We start from the raw sequence: 23,588 nt of genomic DNA on the forward strand, positions 1-23,588 counted from the left end.
ACATTGCCGGGGCCTGGAATTGAACCTGGGACCTTCTGTTTCCCAGGTGGCTCATTCAGCTATGGCCATCCTTCTTGTGAATGGGTTGTAGAAGTTCCAACAGGAACTGTATTGAGAGACTATAGGCATGGTACTTTCTCACGGGGTAGGAGAGTAAGGACATCCTAACAGGAAGGAGGAGCACAAGCATCAACACAACACTCGATGCCTGCTTTTATCACAGACATGCATGACATCAGAGTGTGCATCATGCCTTGCTTTCAGATTCCAAGACGTCCGATCATCTACCTCATGAGCCACTGCTGCCCCGTCACTCCACTGGATTAGACATGTCATAAAATAGGCCGAAAGACGAATTATTATATACTTTATGCAAATTATGCAAATGAGGAACAATTTCATAATTTAGTTATGGCAAGAGATTAATTTATGTAACATAATATAGATGTAGACTCTAAAACAACCTTGATATGTTGACTAAAAGCAATAACACTGTATAGCTAATTCCTAATTTGTACCTATGTTTTACATAATTTATGCCAATTATGCTAATGAAGAAAGGGTGTATGACTTCACCATAATAACAGATGAATTTCTGGATATCACAAACATAGACTTTGACTCTTAAGTCATCTTTCAAAGTTAAATGGATGCAAAATGATAGCCATTTCCAGTTAATTTGCTCATTATGCTAATTACTCAAATTGTCCAACATATAACTTTTTGCAAACAATCATCTGCTAGCCTATAGATGACATTTTAATCATAAAAGGAAACAACATTTATGGGTTTAACATGGGCCCTATGGCGGTTTACAACATGGTTTGACAGCCCGAAATGTGTACAGCCTCTGACAAGTTCCAGATGTAAATTCAGAAGTGTTTCCATGTCTAAAAACAAACTTCATGGTATATAGAAACACTGTAGAAAGTGTCATGCTTTAGTCATAACATGCACAATACCTTCCATATATGAGCTTAACCGCCGCACTCTCTCTCTCTCTCTCTCTCTCCTAGATGTTTTTAATGTTATAACAATGTCATAACATTTATATCATAAAAGTTGACATGATTCACCATTTCTGTAGACTATTGGGGTTTAAGTTGTCATTCATTAGAACAAAACTTCCATTTAACAAACAAAAATAATTATTATAGTGGAAAATAATGGAGCAAAACGTGCAAAAATGCAATTCTGAGGTCAATGACCTCTCAAGGTCACCAGAGGTCAGTCAGAAAGTGGTTCCACGTCTGAAATCAAACCTTGGGGTGTGTAGATGATATTCTGAAAGTTTCATGCTTTAGTCATAAAATGCACAATTGGTTTGGTTATCCGCCGCACTAGTACACTTCTGACCAAATTTGTCCCTAATATGATGATATGAATTGTGACGAAGCCTAAATGTAGGCTATATATGTCTAATCTGAAGTAGGGACCGAAAGAGCTGCTGTTCAGTTTGCGGTACACTTCTGACCAAATTTGTCCCTAATAAAAGCACATTAATCTTAATGAAGCCTAGGTACAAATACGTTTAAGGTTGAGCCGAAATATAGCTGCTGTAGGCCTACACTTCTGCGCAATTCATCCCTATAATTACAGCATATTATTTTGAATTAGACGTACCTTAACTTGAAGTAAAATTAACTAGGCTTTATAAAGAACACATTAGTTCTAACAAGTCTTACAGTAGGCTAGATAACATGTTATTTCATATAACACCACATGCGCAAGGAAGTAGAAATAGCATTTAATAATATTAAATGAAGACTAACTAAGTGTAGTAAGTTCTGACCTCATGAAACATGACTGGATTTCCCTCATGGGAAAATGAACGTATCTATCGACCAGTTGGGGTCGTGTTCAATTTACAGTACAAAAGCTGTTAAATTAGATATAATGTCCCTGTTAGTAAACGGAAATAACGTGACATAATATTAGGCTTTGTTAGGTCGTATGCGATTTCTTAGACTATAATGTATAATATAAGACTATAATGTAGGGATATTAGGGTATAACTTCTGTCTAATAACAAACACATTATTTCTAATTACGCCTTATGAGGCCTTATTAGGTGTACCGTAAATTGTGCTGCGACCGGGTTGGTAATATACATGTAGGATTGATGATATTATACTGGTGATGCACTGTATCTGTACCTCCAGTTCTTAGTGTGTGGTGGTCCAACCTCAAGTCTTAGCAGGGCATAACGGGCACCACTCAGGGACAAACCTCGTATCCCGTCTCCCCACTCCTTTTCTGCTCTGGATGGAGGGAGGGAGGGATGGAGGGAGAGAGGAAGGGGGAGAGGGAGGGAGAGAGGGGGGGGGGGGGGGGAGAGAGAGAGGGAGGGAGGGATGGAGGGAGAGAGGAAGGGGGAGAGGGAGGGAGAGAGGGGGGGGGGGGGATGAGAGAAAGTGGAGAGGTGTGAATATATTCAAATACCACTTCACCATTGTCCTCCCAGATTACATCGTAGAATGATACATCTTAATAAGTGAAAAGTGTTGCAGTGGACCCGCTGCACCAGGATGGACGACGGGGCCAGACATACCCCTGGTATTCAATGTACTTGTAGATCATGCCAGCGATGCACATGGCCACTATGGCATAGTACCAGGAGGAGATGAACATCAGAGCCAGGCACATGCTCATGCCCAGGAAAGACAAGGCCCTGTGGGAACGAGAGACAAAACACAGCTGTCAGTGTCAGGTTATATGCTCCTCGGGCAACAAAAACCTTTCTGACAGTTCCACAGCCTGAAGCTAAAGATGTCTGGACTATAGCCCCCATGACTTTAAAATGTCCTGTCGGAGGAACCGAGGCTGGCCGAGTTATTGTTATCTTTTAGAAAAGGGGCGCGAAGGTATGACCTAGAAATATGGATCCATGCTTGTTCTGACACAAGTAGTAGTATACGTATCTACAGAAACCAGCTAACTCCAAAATGTTAATTTTTCAGGAAATGACAGTGGACAAGTGGACTTAGAAGATTAAAACACACAGACATAAAGGGTGTTCAATAGCACTGATTTATATTTAAAAAAATATATAATAATAATAATAATAATAATAATAATAATAGCTGGTTTGGCAGATAGTTTGAGGATCCAATGGAGTTAGGAGGTTTTTTGCCGAAGCACTTTTTAATACTAATCCATTGGTTCAATATTTTATTATTGAAAAATAAATCAAACATAAAAAATGGTGGATTCTTCCGGACAGCAACAAGTATTCATGATAACGACAGCCATGTTTTTACTTTTGTCATTCCGGACATTTCACCCTATAAAACACAAACATATGATATAGTCCACCATCCATCACTTCTCTTCATATCCTGCTCACCAGTGGTAGTATCTGAACCTGGGCCTCCAGTTGGGTGTGCGCAGCAGGGTCTGCACTGCACATGCCAGGTTCACAAACAGATAGCACATCAAGAAGAACCTGCAGAATACACACAAAACATAGTTGTGATGTGTGTGCGTGCGTGCGTGCGTGCGTGCGTGTGTGTCAATGACACATACTGTCAACAGTGAAAAGGGTGTCACAAAGTGACAAAAGGCACGCACATCCTGCTGGATCAAACATGTAACATGACACGACAATAAAATCCGCACAGCAGATTGCATCTCCCATCGTGGGTTTTTGAGGGCCGCTAGCCCCTCCAATACATGGCTTTTGAAGATTACGTCATATGGCAGACAAGTCTATGGGATTTTAAAAAAATGTCCTAACCAGGGACTGGGGTTGCAAATTAGCCTTGGCAAGTTGGCTATAAACCCTTATGTACAACGCAACGGGTTCATGTTTTTACAACTTGATACATTGTTTTTTGTATTGTCCCTGTTAAATAAATACAAACTTTAACTGGGGCATGCCAATGGGGCAGTCAACATCTTAAAGCACACCTGTATTCAGAGTGAAAATAGCCAATCTACAAGCTTACAATGCGGCGCTATGTGACACGTTGCGACCTTGTAGATCTGCTGCTTGCGCTAGTCTTGAAAACTTGTTGGAGAAAAATGAAATTCTTGTAATGACAGTTGTATGGTGGACAGTAGACTATATTGCGTGGATTTCAGTTTTTTGTTATTGTGGATGTAGTGGATGTGGATGGAGACTATAATAATGTGTGGATGTCATATAATCCAAAGCAGTGGTTCCCAAACCTTTTAGCCTGTGACCCAAAAGAGAAATTTGATGCCCCCCGGGTCAAAGTAGTGAAAATACTTAATTATTATTTTTACGTTATTTTAGAAATTTCTTACATTTGTTTGTTGTAGATTATTTTACATCTTTTATATATTTTTCAATGTGACCCATAACAATGTATTGGTCACCTGTTTGTGAACCCCTGTTGTACAGAATGTACAGTACAGTGCGTGTGTGCGTGCTGTACTGTGTATGTACCTACATAGAGAGGATGGGTGCCACCATGTCCAGTGAGGCTATGAGGATCCCCAGCTCGGCTATGAGGCCAGTCAACAGCAGAGCCCATGTGGGTTCTCCGTTGGCCTTACCGTGACCAAACACCTAGACAAATACAACAATAAACACAGCACTAAGGGGATAGCGTTGGCAAGGGGATGCAAATCCTCTTCAAATTAGCATCATATGCAGATGCAGAAAACATGAATAGAACAAAGAACAAAACATAAAAGTTCATAACAACTAGTCAATGACTTTGAATATTCAAACTAGTAGATGCTAAGGAACTGATAAAACAGCATGGTCACGTTGAACATCCCTTCACTTTTCCAGTATGTTAATACAATATAACTAACACAACTGCAGTGGTTTTAGTTGACCTGCCTGCCCTTCTATTGATTATATATATATCTTGTTGTAGGGTAGGACCTCTACTGGTTGACGAGTGGTATTGAATGAAGCTCAAAAGCAATGTATCCTCTCCCCAAATGGGGGGATCTGGGTTTGAATCCCAGGTACTACATTTACTGTACATAGTTATGTATAGGACATTTTAGTGTTGGCTATTCAAAAATAGCAGATCTACAAGTGTGTACATCTGCTATGTTTGAAAATAGCCCCCCCGGGAACCCCCACACGGAGTTGCACCACTCATTTCACACAGGTGTGATTTTTAATATACACTGTACAGCCAAGTCACACGCAGCAAAGATCATCAGGATGGGGATTCGTCAGGCTGCGTTAGAGCTTATGGGCTCCATTTTCGTCACCGCTAAACCCCTTATGCCTAAACTTCTTTGCCTTTTTTTACTATTTTGCTAAACATTTTTGAATAGTTAAAATGGCCAGTCTACAAGCTCACAACGTGTCAATGTAGATTGGCTAGTTGAACTATTGAAAAATGTTTTTCAAAATAGTAAAAAAAGGCAAAGAAGTTTAGGGATAAGGGGTTTAGCGGTGACGAAAATGGAGCCCCAAATGTGGTATGCGCCTGGACTGTTAGGGCAGTGGGCACCCCTCAGCCTCAGGTCTTAATGGGTTAAATAACGCATGCCTAAACAATAAGTCTCACATAATGTGAAAATGGGGGATGGGGGTGCGTGCTATATGACTGACAGCAGTGTTGTCCTTACCCGGAGGAAGGGGATGATGTTGTCCTTAGCGATGGCCTGGAGGAGCCGCGGAGCCCCGGTCAGGGACTGTAGGCCCGCCCCCACGGTGGAGAAGAAGGAGCCAATGACGATGACCCACGGGGAGGGCCAGGAAAGAGTTCCCACCACCAGGTTTTTACTGACCGCATCGCCGAACCTGCAGGTCACACACCACCAGACAACATGTTCTACCACTGTCTGGTCAGACTCATTTGACTGACCGACCGACCAACCGGCCGACCGACCCCCCCGACCGTCTGTCTGTCTGTCTGTCTGTCTGTCTGTCTGTGCATCTGTGCATTCGTTTGACATTTATTTGCATTTTAAATTGTTTTTTGACATGCCCAAAATAGGTACACCAGATTAAAAGTGGTTAAGAACATGCAAAAAAAACAAGATAATCAGAATCAGAATGAAAAGGTTAATTGTAAAAAGTAATTATTAATAATAATAAAACGTATTATCCAGTGAAATAGACAGTTTAGACATGTCTGAATGAGCATGCTGCATTGGCACTTGGCAGCATTAAAACGTAATGACTTTTTTTGGTATATTTCTTAAATATAATATATCAGGTTATATCAGTTGTTAACTTGCTTATCGATGCAATTGAGCAGAAAGCTGCAATTGAGTAGAAACCTCCTATTTAAACTTTTCTAAAGTTTTTCCACCTGCAAATGAAAGCCCTACTTCTACAAGCTCTACAAAATAGCAGATCTACAAGCTCGACAACGCGTCACATTAAGCTTGTAGATCATCTATTTATACTACTTTTTAAAAGGTTCTTAACGTGAAACATAACAACCAAAAATAAATGAAAGGAATGTTTTGGATATACAAGGTTTCCAACGTTACGCTGCTCCTCTTGCAGGGGATTTTGCTTACTTGTCTCTCAGCACCACTCCTTCAATACAGGCCCCGAACAGAACCACAGAGCTGAAATCTGAAGGCCAGGTGTTAAGGAGCCGTGTCATGTCTGCTTTGATGAAGGGATACGTATATAATTATCTGGCAGAGGCTACAGCACGTAGCTTCATGCTTTTGATTGTTACAGTATCAAACATATACAGTCCTTAAAGAAAGGATACAAACAAGGGACGTTGTGGTGATGGCCAGGATGGTCCCCACGGGGATAGACTTCTGAGCGTCTCGCAGATCACCCGATCTGTTGGAACCTGCCATGATGCCTGTGTGGAGAACATAACGATTGTGCCTGAGATGATGTTCATACTGTGCATGGACAGATGTGTGAGCGTGGGGGGGTTGCACGCGCTCACGCATCTGTGTATGCACACACACACACACACACACACACACACACACACACACACACACACACACACACACACACACACACACACACACACACACACACACACACACACACACACACACACACACACACACACACACACACACACACACACACACACACACACACACACACACACACACACACACACACACACACACACACACACACAGTGGGCCCAGGCCAGCCAGCCACACACACACACACCTGCATCTTAAATGTACCTCTACAGTGCCATCTAATTAGAAATACATCGCTGCAGTATATATACACAATATACTGAATATTGCTGATTTAATTTACGTCTAATAAAGTATTACATTAAACAATCAATCAATCAATCAATCAATCAAAGTACTTAAATCAAAATAATCTATCTGAATATAAATACATCAAATCAATCAAATCAGGCACATATTTATGTAAACATATTCGAAAAAGGGAATTCAAGCCTTAACGCTGCCCACCTGTAGCAGAGGGGAAGAAGATGCCCACCAGGAGGGTGAAGGATGTGGCGATGTCTGCTGAGACGTACATGCCGAAGCTCTCCATGGCTCCGTGGACGTCCGCGGACGCCAGGCCAGCCTTCTCCAGGATCTCCCCCTTCTGCAGGTAGTCTCCCCACATGTTGTCTTCACACGGCCACATGAAATGAAAAGGTGTTGGAAATGAATGCGGAGGAGTAACAATTTACAGCAAATAGAATCCTTGGAGAATGTATTTCAAATATGCAACAGGAATGAATGCATTCATGATGAATAAATTAATGAACAGACTGGGAGGAAGCGTGATTCTTTGTTTTTAATAATAAGTCATGCTGTATACAGTAAATAGACAAACAGGACAGAGCAAGAGTAAAAGTCACATGCAAGACATAACTGACAGCTGAGCTGAACTTAAATCCTGTATACTTGGTTGTACGATGATGAATAGCGACTAGTCACGTGACTATTAACTAGTTCACTATGGTTCATGGATACTCTGCTTACTCTGACATAAGTGACTATGGATAAGTGTGTTCTAAATGCTCGTATATCTGCTATTTTTAAACCCCAACATCTTTATTGTGGGGAAGGCTTCCCCACAATAACAGAAAACTGAAAATACACTAGTATAGAGCCCTGAGGCACTACCAGTCCACCATATGGGGTTTAAGTGGTAAAATGTACCTCTGATAATCCCACTGGCCAGCCCGGGGATGCCCTGAATCTCCGTCACGTTGTTCTGGATGAAGTATTCGTCACACTGAGAGCTGCTTATGTTCCCCGGGGAGCAGAACTTCTTCCACAGCTGGCTGGGCTCCGTGTCGTTCCCCACCACCACTGTCTTGGCACACACGTCAAAGAGACTCCTCACTAGCGTCCTGTTGCCCAGCATGCAGACCCTGAACGAGGAGACAGGGTTCGGTCAATCTAAATGCTGTCTAAATGTCATTCGAAGAATAACATGATGGTGTGCATTTATTTAGTGCCTTTATCCAAGGCGCTTTACATTCACACACACATTCATACACCGATGACAGATGGAAACCATGCTTTTTTATTTTATGTTTTACTCTCATCAGAAATCAAATCATGGATCTTGGGAGCCACATAGGAACAACATGGCTCCAATGTGGAACTAAATAAAGTGCCCCTCAGGGCACAGGTCTCCACCAGGCCAGGTCAGGTTAGGTTGTGGCCTCCTGGTGGCGCTATAATAGGCCAATATGAAAAGGGTGCCATTTCTTCTTACGCTTTGGATGGCAATTGGATGATTTGAGGCATTTTGTTCCAAAAATGTGTTTTGCAAAAATCCACCTGTTGGTGGCGCTATAACAGGCCAATGTGAAAAGGTTGGGATATATTCCTCAGCCTAGTAGGAAAGTCTGTGAAAGATTTCACGTAAATTTCACACTGCGTTCATGATTTGAGGCTTTTTGTTCCATCCTGCAAACTTTGAAAGCCAATGTTAGCCAATTAGGATGGAATATTAATGGTGCCGGAGATTAGCTGTACACAGACAGACGGACACACAGACTCACACACATACGGATGGAGTGCAAAACATACTCTCTCCCCATGCCTTCGGCCTGGTGGAGACAATAATGAATGTACATCTGTGGCCTACTGACAGTGTGCAAGAAATCTGGCACCGAATCGGTCCAGCGATTTAAGTTTAGTCCAGAAACACAGACACGTTGTAGACACAGAGTCCGACCCTCTTACAAGAATCTAGATTCCTGCAGAGCCACATGGTAAAAAAAGCTCTACCTCGTTTTCACAGCACATAAACAATCATAGGGTCAGGTGGCATAATATAGTCACCCTGTTAGTACCGGATCAATAAACTGTAGGGCAATAAGTGACGTGAGCACTAATAGTCATGTACTGTAGTTTAGTACATTTATTTGTGGTCTGGCAAATACTCAAACCTACTGGAACATGGGATTTTCCATGAAGTAATGTCTAACACAAAATGAACTTACGTGAACGGTGGTGGGTGAGTGATTGATTTAATGGCTCCGGCGTAGATGGACACGATGGAGATGACGACGCAGGCCAGGAAGAGCGAGGCCAGCTTGTTGACATACTTGACGCCAACAAACACCACCACGGCCATCAGACTGAGGCAGATGGTGCCATACACTCTCATGTTGTTCAGCATGGCACCGCCACCTCCATGGGGGTCCGCATGGAAAATGGCCGCCTGGGGGAGTAGGTATTTCTGAGAGAGAAAGAGACAGGGACAGGACAAAATGTGTGGATGAGGATTATGCCCTAAAGCAGTATGCCATCAGAAAGTGTTCTTTACAAGATGCACACTCCCAGCTGTCCAAAGGAGCTCAAAGCACTGCTACCCCTAGCTCACGGCCCAGGTCATACCACGCGGTGGATACCACCATGCCACGCCTTGACAATCCCCAAATCCAACGCCAAATGCCTTGATCAACATGGGACAGCATTCCACCTGCTGTGGTTGGAGACGTCAGACAAGTAGTATCATGCCCTTAAGAAGAGAATGAACAAACACCTCCTCAGCATGAGGCTGTAATCCCATAAAACTCAAGGACATTCGATCATATGATATTCAGTTCCGAGTAGTTGCAGATCATATCTGCACAAGCTTAATAACAAAAATGAAATGGTTCCATGTGTTGTAAACATTATATCACAGATTATATCACTTCCGTGCCACATCCTGCTGATTCATGTAGTTTCATAAGTAGGAGGACAATTAACATACCGATCAAGTCAAGTCAATTTTACTTTTACACTTCATACCAGGTAAACTCAATTTGAATCACATTAAAAAAAGAAAAAGAAAAAAAAGAAAGGGAAAGAAGGGGACACCAGAGTTAAATGTAAATGAAATCATGATTGATTTACATTATTTGTACTATAGTGCAGTAGAGTCTCATCTACTTACTTTCAAAGTACATTATCATACAAGAGGTTCTTAACATTTTGATGAGACTAACCAGGAAGATTTCGATGGCTCCCAGTATGTACATGGCAGCCGCAAAGGTGGTGCCCAAGTAGAAACACAAGCCGACAGCTCCTCCAAACTCTGGGCCCAGGGAGCGCGAGATCATGAAATATGCTCCACCAGCTGCAAGAAATCACAAGGTATTCTTATTATTATTGGCACGCATACATGGAGGCATTATGAAAGGTCCTTCCACTTTCATTGGTGAAGTGCTGCTGCCCCCCAGAGGAATTGTTTGTCCAATTACATTTGGTCCACCCTGTGCGTTTTAATCATTATTTTTGCGTTACCTTGGCATGTATGCCGTTCACGGCTTCACGCATTTACTTTTCACACTTTGTTGGTCAAAAAAAGAAGAATTATGTCTGGAGAGAGAGAGAGAGAGAGAGAGAGAGAGAGAGAGCGAGAGAGAGAGAATAATACTGTCTGTATCGTCAGTATAATTACCTGGCACAACACCATTTGTCGCAATGGCACTCATAGATATGGCCGTGAGCATTGTCTACACACACGCGCACACGCACACACACACACACACACACACACACACACACACACACACACACACACACACAGGGATGGAAAATTGATTGAAAAGAAAAGGTTGAGTGTGGTCACGTACAGAGTGGTCATGGCAAACATATCCTTTCTAAAACAACTCCTGGAAAACAGCTCCCACGCAAGTCCCTGAAACCTACTTTATACTTTGTCTTACGACGGTCTTTTGCTGAAAATGTCATATTTTCAAAGAGTGACACCATGACAGCTTACGGGACTGAATTATTTCTTTCTGTTGAATAATCATCTCTGCTGTATTATGTAACCAGTGTGTATCAGCTGACACAGTAGTTTGCAGGATTTATCGACTGGTTGGAAATGCATACGTGCTGGTGACCCAAATTCATGGTGATGTTTGACACCATTTGAACTCTGTGTGAAATGATGCATGTGTGTGCTTATTTGTACACGCACAAATATACTGTATTTCCGTTAATATATCTGTGTCTGCGACGCTCTGCGTGTACGTACAGTAGGAGTATTATTGCCTACATCTGTGTACATCTTGCCTACATTTAACTTTGCTACAGGGAAAACATGTAGGCCTACATATGTTACTACATATGTAGGCCTACATCTTTTTTGTACTCTTTGATTGCTCTTTCTTGCACTCTTTATTCTTTGTTTGCTGTGCTTGCTGTGTTTTTGAATGTGTGAGGAATAAGTAGAAGCACAATATCTTTTCATAATATACTTACTACCCACGAGACATGTATTTTTGGGGGTCCCCAGCCCAAAAGGTTGAGAACCCCTGTGCTAATGCATAGTAAACTGGGGAATGAAAAGGGCTGCAGAAGGACTGCACTTACACATGAGCAGCACATGAGCACGATGAGGAAGGACTGCACGACGCCGGCCGTCCCCACGATCCACGTCAGACGCAGGAAGAGGATGACGCCGAAAATATTCTGCAGGCAGGGCAAGTACACTCCCATCAGAGTGCCCATGTTGGGAGACTGGGAGAGGGAGAGAGAGGGAGAAATGGATTTATTGGAGGTTCTGACTTTCAATTGTACATACATTTTGTTTTGATCGTTTAGTTTTTTGGCAATGTAAACACATGTTTACATTACCAATAAAGCCTTGAATTGAATTGAATTGAATTGAATTGAATTGAATTGAATTGAATTGAATTGAATTGAATTGAATTGAATTGAATTGAATTGAATTGAATTGAAGAGAGAGAGAGAGAGAGAGAGAGAGAGAGAGAGAGCTTTACGTAGGTGTAAATCAGTGGGTGAAATTGTCATTTTGTTGCTTTCCAGGACAAAAAAGGAGGGGGGGGGGGTGGATTGGAGGTCAGGGTTGAACATGTGCTGAATATTGAACGTGACATTTCAGGAAACAAGCGTATTGATCATATTGAATTGATTAATGTCGTTTTTTTAGGGTCAGTCTGTCGCACAATCAGTTGTTGGTTTGGCACATAACGATCAATCTGCTAGACAGTACTAATACCAGGGACGTGGTGGGCCCATAATTCAGCCCGGGAAGTGGAGTTGCGGAGGCCCTCTAGGCGCGCGGCCAAAGGCTGCGTGCCGGTGAACTGATGGCACGCGGCCAAAGGCCCTTGTCGAATCAAGGGCGTGCGAGCGCATTTTAGGTCACTTTAGGTCCTACAGTGACCTAAAATCATTGTCCATGGATGTCATGTTTATACCTGCCACAGAAGACAGTGCTGCATTGTTTTACACAAAAGGGATTTTTTGTTTTAATTAAATAAATTAAATATTATTATTTATTTATTTATTTTAACGGTTGGCCCAGACCGGCCTGGACTGGACCGGCAGTTCGGGAGTTGTCCCGAATTTCCCAATGGCCAGCACGTCTCTGACTAATACTCTATAACTTCTGAGGCACAACCAGCAGGAGACATAAAGAACATAATCCACACTGTTATGTACTGTGAATTCAAATAAATAAAAATAAAATGAATCATGTCGATCTCGGTTTCTACAATGGAGCAGTGACCCCTTTTCCACCGGTTGGTTCCCAATGGGAACCGGTTCAGTTCTTTGTGGTTCTTAGTCTATGAGCCAGAGCTCCAACATTGGAACGTTAATTATGAATTGAGTGGACAAAACCATACCTATATTAGATTGTTATCACCATGAAACTTCCCCACTTACACGAAGACAATGATTTATTCTAATACAATTTTTAATTTTTCAAATATGCAAATGAGGCATTATATATAGGAAAATATTCAAAAAATATAAAATATGAAAACGTGTGGAAGGGGATCATCATATATTCATTTACTTATATTGATCCTATAAACAATTTAATATAGATATAGTTTTGTCCACTCAATTCACAATTAACGTTCCAATTTTGGAGCTCTGGCTCATGGACTAAGAACCAGTTCCCATTGGGATCCAACCGGTGGAAAAGGTGTCAGTGTGGCTCCAGTGTGGATTTCTGTCTTCATGCGGCCAAATTGTGATGTCAATCATCGTCTCTACAGTATGGCATACTGTATCTATGATATACGACTCCAAATGTATGCAAGGATTCAGCCCGATCCATGTTCCACTGACACCATAAAACAAAAATAAAAGCACCAGGTTAAGACAGAAAGTTGGTAAGGGTGCAGAGACAGGAAATTGTCATTGTGGAAAAGTATACTTTTACACAATGACCATGCATTGTGATCATGCCCTGACCCCTGGCCCCTAACCTTGGGGGCCTTCCTGCGTGAGGCTGCACTCTCCTCCTCCTCATGCTCCTTGGCTCCCTGGGTGATGTTGGTGTAGTTGACCAGGCGGCTGAGCAGAGACGACACCTTGGGACGGATGTCCAGCTCTTCCTGTGAGAAGAATGGTCATTGGTCAGAAAAGCTTTAACCAACTATAGGACTCATGACTGTACTCTGTACGCCCTAGTGGGTTGGTACTCCTTAACGTCTCGGAGGGTGCTACATTGGTGTATTCTCACTTATAAAGCTATTCTTGGTAATCTCCCACTTTACATTTGTTCTAAATTTGAGGCTGGGAATAAAAGCCTTGCTTTTTTTGGACCCTGGTCTTGGAATGACCTACAGACCAGATTCAAACTGGCTTCTGTGATTCCCCTAGTGAGCTTTAAAAGGATTGCCATGGGCACACTTCCCAAACATTGCTCCTGCTTTGACGTATAGCAAATGTTGGTTCTCTTGCTTTTTAGTTTATTAGCAAATTTCGTTGCTTAGTTTTTATATATTAGCCTTTATTGGTTGTGTTATTAGACGTTCCTGTTCTCCCTTTGAGCTTCTTCGATAGTGGGTACTGTATTTATGAGTGTTGCATGTTTGTCCGGTTATTGTCTTGTATTTATTGTTACTGGCAGAGCTGTGTCACTTATTTTGCCTCTTCTCTTGGCCACACTAGTAAAAAAAGACTTCAGTCTCAATGTGGTTTTTACTGGTTAAATAAAGGTTAAATAAAATTGTTAATGTTAAAAAGAAATAAAGTGTCCCATGAGTCCATACCGGCTGGGCTTGACACTAAGCATGACACTTGTAAGCATGAGCATGGCACAAAATAATTTCCCCAACTCTTTTACACCTGTAATGTGACAATAAAGTTGATAGTGATGTATGGGTCTGATTATAGCTCAGGAGTTGATATCAAGTGGTGAGTGTTAAGCCTCCTGAACGTGCTGGGGACCAAATGCAACAAACCCACCCACTCTCAACCAACCACCTGTACTAATACAATGCATGATGTGCACACTGTGCTCATTTAGGTGTATAATATGTTACAGTATGATTGAAAAAAACAGTCAGATTGAAAGAGGAGTGGTCTTTTTTTTCTTTCTTTTTTTCGTTTACCTCCCTCCCGGGTCAAAAAAATAAAAATAAATTTCATACTGTATGTTCTGTTACGCAACATGTTTTGTCAATCTCAACTAGACTGACACTCACAAATTACATATTTGAGATACTGTTGTACTTCAACAAACCTCAAACAAAGCCAAGTTCCTGTCATAGAAGTCATTGTTCTTGGCAGCATCTGCACTGTTCAGGAACGGGCTATCCTCCTTGTGGTTCCCTTGACCTACGAGAGAGAGAGAGAGAGAGAGAGAGAGAGAGAGAGAGAGAGAGAGAGACTATTTTACATACTGTAACTAGTAACTGACTCACATACGGTGTATACAAATGAGCAGAGTGGTGCCTGAAAAATAACTTTACTGCACATTCTTTAACAATGATTTAAGCTTCACATTTGCAGGTGTTGTATAGACCTGCCGTTCACAGCTAAATCTGAAGCCCCAAATAGCATTTGTTTTACGCAGGTCGAACACAACACAACACAACACAACACAACACTACACAACACAACACAACACAACACAACACAACACAACACAACACAACACAACACAACACAACACTCCTTCTGTGCCTACAGTACATAACTCTGCATTTAACGCATAACTGCACTTCCTTGCGTCAAGAACGGAATTCAGACAAACAACAGCAGCATCTATCAATGCCAGTGGTTCTCAAACTCTTTTGTCTCAGGGCACCCCTGAATAACTCATAATTACGGTACGTAAATATGTGAATCTGATGAGGGGGGAACATTCACAAAAACACTTTTTTCCTAAGAGATTTGGTGTACAGTAGCTTGAAAAAGAATGCACCAAGTACAGTGCAATTCAGGTCTGTTTCACTAAGTATTAAACTGAAGTGATATTGATACATTCCAAATATTATCAAGGTATTCTGAGGCACCCCTGGACTTGTGTCACGGCACCCACTTTGATTAACCCTGATCTATGCAATGCTCTACAACTGTAAAATAAATAAATAATACAAATCTGTTGTATTGGAAGTTATCATTCCTAAAACAGAGCCAACCAAATTAAATCAAAGCCCATGTGACAAAAGGAGAGATAATCAGACCTCAGTCTCGTTAAACAGCACCTTTAGCTTCAAGCAGATATGCAGTCGTGCACGCGCACACGCACACGCACACGCGCACACACACACACACACACACACACACACACACACACACACACACACACACACACACACACACACACACACACACACACACACACACACACACCTCATTACCTAGAAATCTGGAGGATCACTTTTCAATTAGCGCATTACAAGTGTCACAATGTTTTCTCCTGCTCAGAGACTGAATTCAATCCACAACAGAGACTACTAAATTAGCATGAAACTCAACAACCCATACTGTACTATTATCACCATTCTCTTCTCTATTGGTCTTCTTTTTAGCGAGACGTCTGGTTCCGTTTCCCCACTAGCCTCCACTCACCTGGTACCCTGGTCTCACTGCTATGGGTGCTGCTGGTGTGTGTGATCATAGCTGTACTGCATGTGTGTGTGGGTGTGGGTGGGTGGGTGGGTTGTTGGATGTGTGAGCGTGTGTGGGGGCACTGGGCAGTAACAGTGTGCTCTGTCTCGGGGCAATAGTCAATGACCATCCAGAGCAGCCAGTCACCCCGGGAGACTGGCACACAGTACACAGTCAAATGACCAGAGTTAATTTAACTCTGAGTGTTCAAATGGACCCAGATGGGCCAGAACGTGTACACACCACTGCAGAGTGCATGTGTGTCTACTGTCTATACATGGTGAGCAGAGCAAATATGGGCACACACACACTCACATCAGCACCGTGCAGTGTGGAGCTCAGTGTGTGTGTGTGTGTGTGTGTGTGTGTGTGTGTGTGTGTGTGTGTGTGTGTGTGTGTGTGTGTGTGTGTGTGCATGATTATGGATACAAATGGAAACACATGAGATGAGATACGCAAACGCATCCAAATTCCAAACAAGTGTACTGCATATGCCACACACACAATTTACAATTTAGGCAGGACACTCTTAATCCATAATGACTTCAGTAAGCCATGTACACAAGGTACGTCAAATGCTTAGAAATAGTCATCTAGGAGCACAAGTACAGTACACCAAGAACCAATGATCAGCCTAACAGTAGCCCATACATTTAAACTATAAACACTATAGGATGTAAGATCAATAATGACCTGGCATCTGTCTACATAAATACATAATATATGCATAATAATGCTATCAAAATGACATTATTAGCCTTTCCATAAGCCTGGCTGCAAGGTCGTCGAGGCTAGGCCAAGTCCTGCGGGCTAAGGTGGAGTCTGAAGAGGTGAGTCTATGGCGGACCATTGGGAGTGAGTCTGCAGTTCTAATTGCAATGGGGGCTTGCTATCAAGGCAGCATAGACTACCACAACAAAGCATTACATGTATGTGTATCACAGTAAATCAGTAGACTTGGTATTAAACATTAAATTAGGCCTATTCATTCATTCATTCATTCATTCATTCATTCATCGTTCGTATTGCAGTGTCTTTGCTACTGTTACAGTAATATACATATCAGCTTAAACTGCACCGATGTCACTGCATTCACACAGGGAAGAGATGAGCGCAAAACCAAAGGCAAATGCTGCCCTCAAGTGGTAGATTTCTGTTAGTGCCATTCAGAGATAGGTGGGCATTCTGCTTTGAAATCTCCAGCTGTGCTTCAACCTCATTGTTGTTGTTGTTGTTGTATAAATGGTGGCATAATAACAAGCTGGTAGGGAAGGAAGGCCAGCTCAGCAGAAGGAGTTGAACTGGACAATCTGAACGCAGAGGGGAGGATGAGGAGGATAGGAAGAAGCTGAACACAATCCTAAGAACTCCTCCTATCCCCTGTGATGAGCTGGCGAGGGTGAGGAGCAACGTCCAGCCACAGACGCATCCCTCCTCAGCACACCACAATTCGCCTATAGGCCATAGTCTGTGTGCCAGTAGACAACTAGCCATCAGTTTCACAGCTCAGCTTGACCCCAGAAGAGGGCATATAGTCACTAGCAACGCAATGGGCTTCGTCAAAAATCTACTCAAATGTTTCTCAGACTTCATCACGTGACCAGCCTGTGACTTCAGTAAATGGTAAATTGTGCATTTATATAGCACCTTTAGGCAGCCAAGGTGCTTTACCTTGTGGTTACCATCCGGCCACTCTACCCCTGAGCCACCGCCGCTCATATACGACATCAGTTGTCCCATTGATTCTATGAAGTAAGTTAAAACATATGTGAAAGAAAACTAGTGGATGTAGGTAGGCTACTAGACTGTGCCTACTGGCAGTGTAGGCCACAAACGTATCAGTGCTAACGGTCCAGTGATTTGTGGCATTTACTCTGGACAGACAGACAGACAGACAGACAGACAGACAGACAGACAGACAGACAGACAGACAGACAGACGAGCACACACGCAGTCTGTGTGTGTGTGTGTGTGTGTGTGTGTGTGTGTGTGTGTGTGTGTGTGTATTTGACTGGTTTGTCATCCCATCCCAGTAACAATAAAAGCCACCTCCTGCCAGGTCCTTATTGAAGTGACGGAGGGCTGCGGTGAAAGAAGTGAGCTCACACTGGACGTCAAATTAAAGAGATTAAAGATTAAATGGGCACACAGACCCCTGCTGTGAGTGGAGAACAGCAGCAGGACTTTACCACAACGTGTCCCAACACGTCAGCGGGTGCCTCTGTGCCAGAACTCGCACAGATTGGATCAAAGACAAGTCAACAACGTAAAGGTGAGCATTCCTGCAGGCGTCCAGTGACGTCAGGAGGAGACAATAAGGAGCATGAACAACTTCATGTGCTTTTATTTTCCACAAACCTGCATGATGTAAAACCAGTGTTTCTCAACCTTTATAATGTATGTATTTGATACAATTAGTTCTCTCTGGGTGTTATTTTAAGTCAGAGACTGTACAAATTGAACCAAATGGACTTGTAGGGGATTTGGGTGATTTCAAAAATGTGAAATGTTGTTGTTTGAAATGTTGGTGTTGTTGTCATCTTTTCATGTCTGTGCATTAGCTTGGATTAATTGACCTGACACCCATCTGCTTTGTAGACTCTTCACAAAGAAAAAACATCTATTAACTCACCTAAATGTCTTTGAAGTTCATGATAGATAGATGGAAAGCTTCCTCATAGTCGGACGTCCCCTCAGGGTAAATGATACAATCATGCAATTAAGATCAGCCAGGGTAGATTATCTTTTCCTCATTTTGGTTTTACCCTCAGGCACTAACCTTCTTGAAAAGACCAACGCAGCACAGCTATTCCTGGACAAAATACTTTGTGGAACATCCTTTTTCGATGTTAAAATGTCACTATAAGCAGGTGTCAGAACCTTCCCTTGTCTACAAGACACTATACATGGACGGCTTATTTTAATTCTGCACACAACAGTAGCTTGTCGAGTTGTTGAACATTCAACCCTTACAACACAATTGTACATCCATTAGCCAAACGCCACTACGCCAGTGGTTAGAGGTATTTTTTAATTTCAATTTTCAATGCTTTTACTTGTACTCCACTCCATCTCTTTACTTACTTTTACTCCCACTATAATTATTTGAAAACTTTAGCTACTACTAGACGGTCTACAAGCTCACAACGCATTGCAAGGCAATGAGTTGTGAGCTTGTAGATTGGCCATTTTCTGTATACATTTATACATTTGAAAACCTGTGAAATTGGTACTGTAACTTTTACTCAAACAAAACTTTGAATACCGGACTTTTACTTGAGAGAGTATTTCTACATTGTGATATTGATACTTTTACTTAAGTAAATAATGTGAGCATTTCTTCCACTACTGCCTAAAGCCAGTGTGTCAGCATGCTCTAAAGCCGCTTAAGCATGGAAAACAATATCCTTCCATTAGCTCCTTAGGATGTGAAAGCCTCTTTACTAAACTTCCTCTTTAATGAACATTTATGAATTAACATTGAGAAGCAGAGAAATCATGCAGCTTAACTCACTCTACCTCATATGGTTTGCTGGCATCAATGACCCTATACTAGTGGTGCCCCAATGGTGGCTGCTGTGTTTGTGCGAGCGCACACACACACACATATACATTTGTGTGGACGTAAACATGCGTGCGTATGGCGCATCTGTGCATCTGTATTTTCTCATAACCAAAGTGCACCAACTCCATCAATGTACAAATTCAGTCCATTCTCCTATACCTCCAGTGATGGAGGTATAGGAGCACAAGATGCAACCATGCTAAAGGTGAGTAAACGGTTTTATGTGATGCTTTCAGCCAGGAATATGTACGCTATAGTCGTATAGTGTATTATCTAATGTCTATACTTTACTGTATGACTAGTATATTATCCTTGATTTCCTGCACCGCTAACAGCACACGTATTGTAATGGTTCATTTGATCATCTTGTTTTAATCATCAGGAAAAGCACATGACATGCCTTCTTATGCCAGTTATTATACAGTTATTAGATAAAGTCCACCAACAGCAAAACCCTATTGGCTGAATCCAAAACACGTTACATAATGTGGATCAATGTCGTTTTAGAGATTCTGAACAGTTTCTGATAGAATTCACTTTTTACTGATATCCCATTTAATGAGCTGGTGATGCTGGAACACAATAGAATAAATTCACTTGTAAAATCCTAGGAGGATGAGCCTTTTAATTCAGAAGTTTTGGGAGAAAACAAAGATTCAAGATTACATAAAATTAATATGGATCACCCCGATCCAAGTTTTGAATGTACTTGACATATTTGTCAGACTGCTTGGGATCGATTATGCTCTGATGAACTTAAAATCACATATTCTTTCTCGTTAAGGTTTGAACAGTTGAAATAGTAGGAGAAAAGTACAGACTGTGTAAACAATGACGGAATAAAAAATAGATACAGATAGATACAATTTAAAAAAATCAGCTCTTCAGTAGCTAAGACTTAAGCAAATTGTTCAGATTGGTTCAGAATATTTTCTCACTTGCTCCTGCACCTGTGGTGAAAAGTGAAAAGCAGCAATAAGGCCATCATTAGCTGTAATGGCCGTGGCTCATGGGGAACAGTGGACAGTGGAATGCTCCACTGCTGTTTCTTTGATGTCTGCTAATGACAGGGAAAGGATAACGACAGTGACATTGACCTTTAGGGGGCAAAGGTGGAGGTGCACCGCTGTGTGGAGAAAAGACACAAATTAACTAAATGGGAGGGCCAATGGAGCTCACCTAATACAAGGACTAATTACACAAAATGGAGGAGGATTATATATTCTTCCTCTTTCACTTCTCTCCACTATTGCCACACCACGTTACTTCTGAGGTACCAGCTGTGCTGTGGACAAATGAACTTCAATGTCACATGAACATGAACTCTCTCAAATGATGCTTCATTCCTCTCACTGTATCACACTGGAAGGATGGTGACCACTGACTTTTAGCAGTTCAGGTAGGATTCAACATTTGAATTCCTTTGACAGAAATATCTTCATGGTGCTCTGAAAATCATCCTGGAAACTATGATTCATTGTGAATTGTCTGCATTATTAATTTGAAGGTTTGAGTAAATAATGATGTAAACCCATTTTGCGCGGGAACCCCTTTTGGTGTTAGCATTATGTTATGGTAAATGGTAAATGGTGCATTTATATAGCGCCTTTATCCAAGGCGCTTTACAGAGATTGTGCATTACATTCACCCATTCACACACACATTCATACACCGATGGCAGCGGAAACCATGCAAGGCACCAACTAGCACATCGGGAGCAATTAGGGGTTCAGTGTCTTGCTCAAGGACACTTCGACAGTAACTCTGGGGGAGCCCGGGTTCGAACTGGCAACCTTACGGTTACCATCCAGGCACTCTACCCCTGAGCCACCGCCGCCCCTGAAAAATAGCAGATCTACAAGCTTGGTGGCACGCTACGAGCTATTTTAGTAGGTCTGCTATTTTTGAAAAATCGAAGAACGACTGACATAGAAACATAGCTTTTTCAGAAAACTGTCAAGATGTAGAAGACATTTTTAGAATCTGATCTCAGGTCAAAATGGGTTAAATTCACTGAAAATGTACACCACCGAGCAACTAATCTTACCTGTGATGTTATGTAAACCTGTGCGTGTGTGGCAGCATTTTGTATTAGCTGCAGGCGAGAGAGAGGAGGAGTATTTCCAATTTTCAGCACTTTTATTTCTCCACGACTACATCTCAAAGGCAAATATTATACTTCTACTCACTACAATTATTTGAAAGCTTTAGTTACTAGTCACTTTGTACATTTTTGATTATTATTACAAAACATAAATTAACTAATTCAGCCCTATACTACTGTACATTTCGGCCATTTGGAAATAGCTGATCTACAAGCTCACAATGTGTCACATTCAAGACGCATTGTGAGCTTGTAGATCTGCACTTTTCACTCATTATTCTTCATAATGAGTACTTTTGGTGCTTTAAGTAGGCTACATTTTTATAACGATACATTAGATTTTTTTGACTTGTAAAATAACTAGAATTTCGCCTTCGGCAGCTCATCCTAGCGCCACGCGTCGCAAAGTGGAGGAAGGAAATTATGGGAGCAAAGGCAGACAAAGTCACAACATTTGTGGTTCTCAGTGTATTTTTAATGGAGGAAATGTCAGAGTGTATTTTTATGAAAGAATGTTAACAGTGAATATGTAGTAATGGGGATTGTTTTGGGAAGAAGCAGTTGTCCGTGCAAGGGTCTCAGGTTGCAAAGGAACAATTGAATTGGGCAGCTGATCCAGAAGCCATTGAAGGGCGTGGAGGAGTGGGGTGATATCATGCACTGTGCAGCAGTATGTTTTGTGTGTCCAACAGAGTTTCTAGTGTTTATCTGTCACTCTGGAAGAGGTTTAGTGTACAGTACTTTCCAATACAGAGGAAACAGGGTGCCGGCCCGGTTCCGGCGAGCCGCCCTGCGTCCGAAACGGTCGAGTTACCGTGTGGGGGTCCCCGGAACCTCCAGACCCCCAGGAACGCGGCTGGAGGACATGTGGATAGACAGGGATCTCTTAAATATTGTCTGCAAAATATCCACACTGAGGACACTCATCATGCAGGGTAGAGTCAATGCCAACCTTAGTTAGAAACACTGTCACGTTGTACTCAGCTAACCAACCTGGATTTATCCGATTAATGACCTGACTGAACCGTCTAAGGATTCAATAAAACAAATGACACAATTGAGTCATTTGAACCTCTACTGGAACTACCTTTCCAAAGTGCCAGACGATGTATCTCTCCATGCTTCAAAAACTAAACTTTAAAGGTGAAAATTAAATGAATCATTTAAGCTGCTCAGCACAAGTCAATCTGACTAGACTCTCTCTGCTGGACCTGAGCAAACAATGAGTTAACAGTGATCAATGTCTCCGTGTTCAGTTTTCTCCCTGCTCTCAGGTATATTAAAATGAATGAAAACCCTTTAGCTTGTGATTGTTCTAATGCTGACTTTCAGCAGTGTTTGCAGGACAACAACCAAAAACCTCTCTCTGTCTTTAAGTAATACTGTAATTATTTAAATATGTCTGTCACTTTCTGTCACCAACAGTTGTAAACAGGTAGTGAGTAGGGACATCTGTCTGAAAAACTGTGTTGTCTGTGCTGTGTTGGCATTATTATTACAGTATGTGATACTATGTGTATGTCTGTCTCTCAAGAAGTGAAATAGTGTTTTTGGATGTGGTTTGAATAAATGTTCTGTTTGCAGGTAAACCCATCATAGAGAACATTACAGATGTGATCTGTGGCAGCAGAAAGATCATCTGTGTGATCAGCCATCATTACCTGGAGAGTGAATGGTGCTCTATAG

At 41.9% G+C, this 23,588-nt stretch overlaps 1 protein-coding gene across 1 annotated transcript in view; it reads right to left on the reverse strand.

The window, feature by feature from the left end:
- slc12a4 (solute carrier family 12 member 4) overlaps positions 1-23,588 on the reverse strand; it is a 50,607-nt gene that overhangs the window by 14,312 nt on the left and 12,707 nt on the right. Inside the window, exons 2-16 of the mRNA XM_079497319.1 lie at positions 14,861-14,955; positions 13,599-13,727; positions 11,728-11,874; positions 10,808-10,862; positions 10,353-10,483; positions 9,360-9,598; positions 8,062-8,276; positions 7,360-7,524; positions 6,669-6,767; positions 6,466-6,523; positions 5,563-5,737; positions 4,416-4,534; positions 3,347-3,445; positions 2,552-2,671; positions 2,157-2,261 (exon numbers count right to left, since the gene is read on the reverse strand). Of these exons, the coding sequence (XP_079353445.1) occupies positions 2,157-2,261; positions 2,552-2,671; positions 3,347-3,445; positions 4,416-4,534; positions 5,563-5,737; positions 6,466-6,523; positions 6,669-6,767; positions 7,360-7,524; positions 8,062-8,276; positions 9,360-9,598; positions 10,353-10,483; positions 10,808-10,862; positions 11,728-11,874; positions 13,599-13,727; positions 14,861-14,955 (1,951 nt within the window). The remainder of the gene's footprint in view (positions 1-2,156; positions 2,262-2,551; positions 2,672-3,346; positions 3,446-4,415; positions 4,535-5,562; positions 5,738-6,465; positions 6,524-6,668; positions 6,768-7,359; positions 7,525-8,061; positions 8,277-9,359; positions 9,599-10,352; positions 10,484-10,807; positions 10,863-11,727; positions 11,875-13,598; positions 13,728-14,860; positions 14,956-23,588) is intronic.

Source organism: Electrona antarctica (assembly GCF_951216825.1).
Source record: "Electrona antarctica genome assembly, chromosome: 3".
Taxonomy (NCBI): domain Eukaryota; kingdom Metazoa; phylum Chordata; class Actinopteri; order Myctophiformes; family Myctophidae; genus Electrona; species Electrona antarctica.